We start from the raw sequence: 2,323 nt of genomic DNA, 5'->3' as shown, positions 1-2,323 counted from the left end.
CTCTCATTTCTCTGCTGCAGCCAATGGGGTAATTAAGCAACAAAATTATTTGTTTGACGTAGCTAAATTGGCGCGGTGGAGATTCTTTAGAAATGTTTTTAAAGAGGAAAAAATGATAATAAACTAAACAATATATTAAAAGCTATGTAAAATTTAGGAAATTGGAAAACATTTTTGAAAGTAAAACTGAATTATTTTAAAGCTGAAAGATTTTAAACTTAAAAATGTTTACTTTTTAACATCCATTAATGTAGTAACCCTCACCTTTTTGCATATTCAAATGGCCCAAATTACATGTATGATTACATTAAATCTTAATTAAATCTTCTAGTTTCTGAAATTATAAATGAAAAAAGTGTGACTAAACACAGCCTAAACTGCAGCAGTTAAAACATGACAGTTTTTCTTCTTGAAAAATCGAAAAGTCTTTTTTGATTATCAGTAACAACCATCACTGTACTCACACTTATGTGGCATATGACCAAAACTACTTTGGAGTACACAACACTTCAGGACCCCTAACAACAATCAAACCCCCCAGGTGACCTCCATGGCCAATTCAGGATGAGGGATCAGAAGCCCGTAATTCCTTGTTACACTAACAGTATATTGATCTCGGTGCTCCCACCACTAGCTACAACTAAGGAAGTCTCTTGGATGAGAGGCCAAACATCTTCTAGAAAACTTCACATCGAGTTCCCTAAACTAAACTTTTCAAGCTCCAACATTACAAAGAGCAAATCACACGAATAGTAACACTTCACCAACAAAATGACTATTGAGCAGCTAATCAATTATGATTTATAGAATATTAATGATAATATTTAATATTTAATTTTGTCAAAGAGAGGAAAACACCCTTTGAGAAGAACATCCAGCAAAACTAAGCGCTCTGCTGAGGCTGACTGGGGTTCAAGAAGAGACAGAAAAAGACACACAGAAGGAATAGAGGCACTGATCCATAAATATCTTCTATGTTAGAGAATGTAACAGTAAACAAGCTTTATAGTCGGTGCTGTCTAGGATAGAAACGGTTAAGCAGATGAGCTTTGAGCCAGTTTTCATGTCAAAGATAGGAATAAAAAAAGCACATTCAGTTGTTCACAGTAAAAGAGTCCATTGTCCATAGTCTATGAGAGAAATAGGACTAAACACTGACCTTTTTAGCTAATTTAGTTCAAAAAACAGATTGTTTTGTTGATGCTGAACAAGCCTAAAGCATCATTCATTTTCATTTCTACTGAAACTAAAGTGAAAATTTCTCTTTCCTCCAAAAGAGGAAAGGGAGTTTTCCTGTCCAATCAAAGTGAAACTAAAGAAAAAAATGAGATACAAAATGCAGTGCTTTGAAAAAGGCGAGGCAGGCTTAAGAAAGCAAGAGTTTTACTGTTTTACATGCGTCTAAAAATGAAGACAGGAAGTCATTATATATGATGCATAAAAACAGCTAATTCTACTTTGAGATTTACTGCTAAATATCTTCTGCTAGTTAGCTAACCAGCAACCAATCACAGCTTTAGGATGTGTTGTTTCCAAGCATATGGAGAGGGGTTGGGTTTAAGCCCGGCAAAAAATAAAACTCTCCACTATTGATTCAAGCAGGATTTGTTGCAAACGATGAATCATATTTTCCAAAACTGATCCTGAGCTGAGAGGTCAGGAAGACAGCGGAAATGTTGACAGATTAAAGCTGTACTACTGGCCAGGGATTCATTTCCATCAAGGATAAAGACCAACTAGTTACCATGATAGTCATCATGGATAATATGTAATGATATTTTGAAAGTTTAACAGCCTAGCCACCATCGGTCCTCATGACTTTCATGTTTTGTGTCCTCAGTGTGCGTTTACTCTTCAATAATGCGTTGGTGTTCTTGTATCAGCCTCTGGTTCTCCTCCATCAGTTTCCTGTTGTGCTCCTGTAGTGTGTTTCCTCGCTGCAAAGTGTGGATCAGCACCTCTGTCACTGCTTCAGCTGGCTTTTTGACTGGATCCAGCAAGACAGAACCCAGTTTGAACTGTGGGAGACCAAAAAAAAGAAAGAAAGAAAAGCCATTTTGTTTTATTCAATTGGAAAATTAAATGTCCGTGTAAATCCTACTATCCAGGTCACTTCAAGATGTTTTCGATGCTAAGGGCTGTAGACAGAATTTGTTTCCCTGAACATTTCTTATTTTTTACCTGAATTAGCATTTGTATTAACTTCCTAGTAGATTTTCATTTTATTTCTTTAGGAGTGGCGGCCTAGTGGTTAGAGCATAGAGCACAAATGTCAAAGTCAAGGCCCACAAATTGTTTATCAATGGCCCCCTGGGTGGTATTT

The 2,323-nt window shown here is 36.4% G+C and overlaps 1 protein-coding gene across 1 annotated transcript in view; it reads right to left on the bottom strand.

Annotated features, from left to right (window-relative positions):
• The window catches only part of LOC107102993 (DNA repair protein XRCC4-like), a gene marked incomplete at its 5' end in the record, with an annotated part of 29,923 nt that extends 27,905 nt beyond the window's left edge, over positions 1-2,018 (bottom strand). The window contains one exon of the mRNA XM_015402491.1: positions 1,852-2,018. Within this exon, the coding sequence (XP_015257977.1) occupies positions 1,852-2,018 (167 nt within the window). The remainder of the gene's footprint in view (positions 1-1,851) is intronic.
• Positions 2,019-2,323: the final 305 nt, after the last annotated feature.

Source organism: Cyprinodon variegatus, unplaced genomic scaffold (assembly GCF_000732505.1).
Source record: "Cyprinodon variegatus isolate N-32 unplaced genomic scaffold, C_variegatus-1.0 Scaffold1355, whole genome shotgun sequence".
Lineage (NCBI taxonomy): Eukaryota > Metazoa > Chordata > Actinopteri > Cyprinodontiformes > Cyprinodontidae > Cyprinodon > Cyprinodon variegatus.
This window is presented reverse-complemented; position numbering and strand designations above follow the sequence as displayed.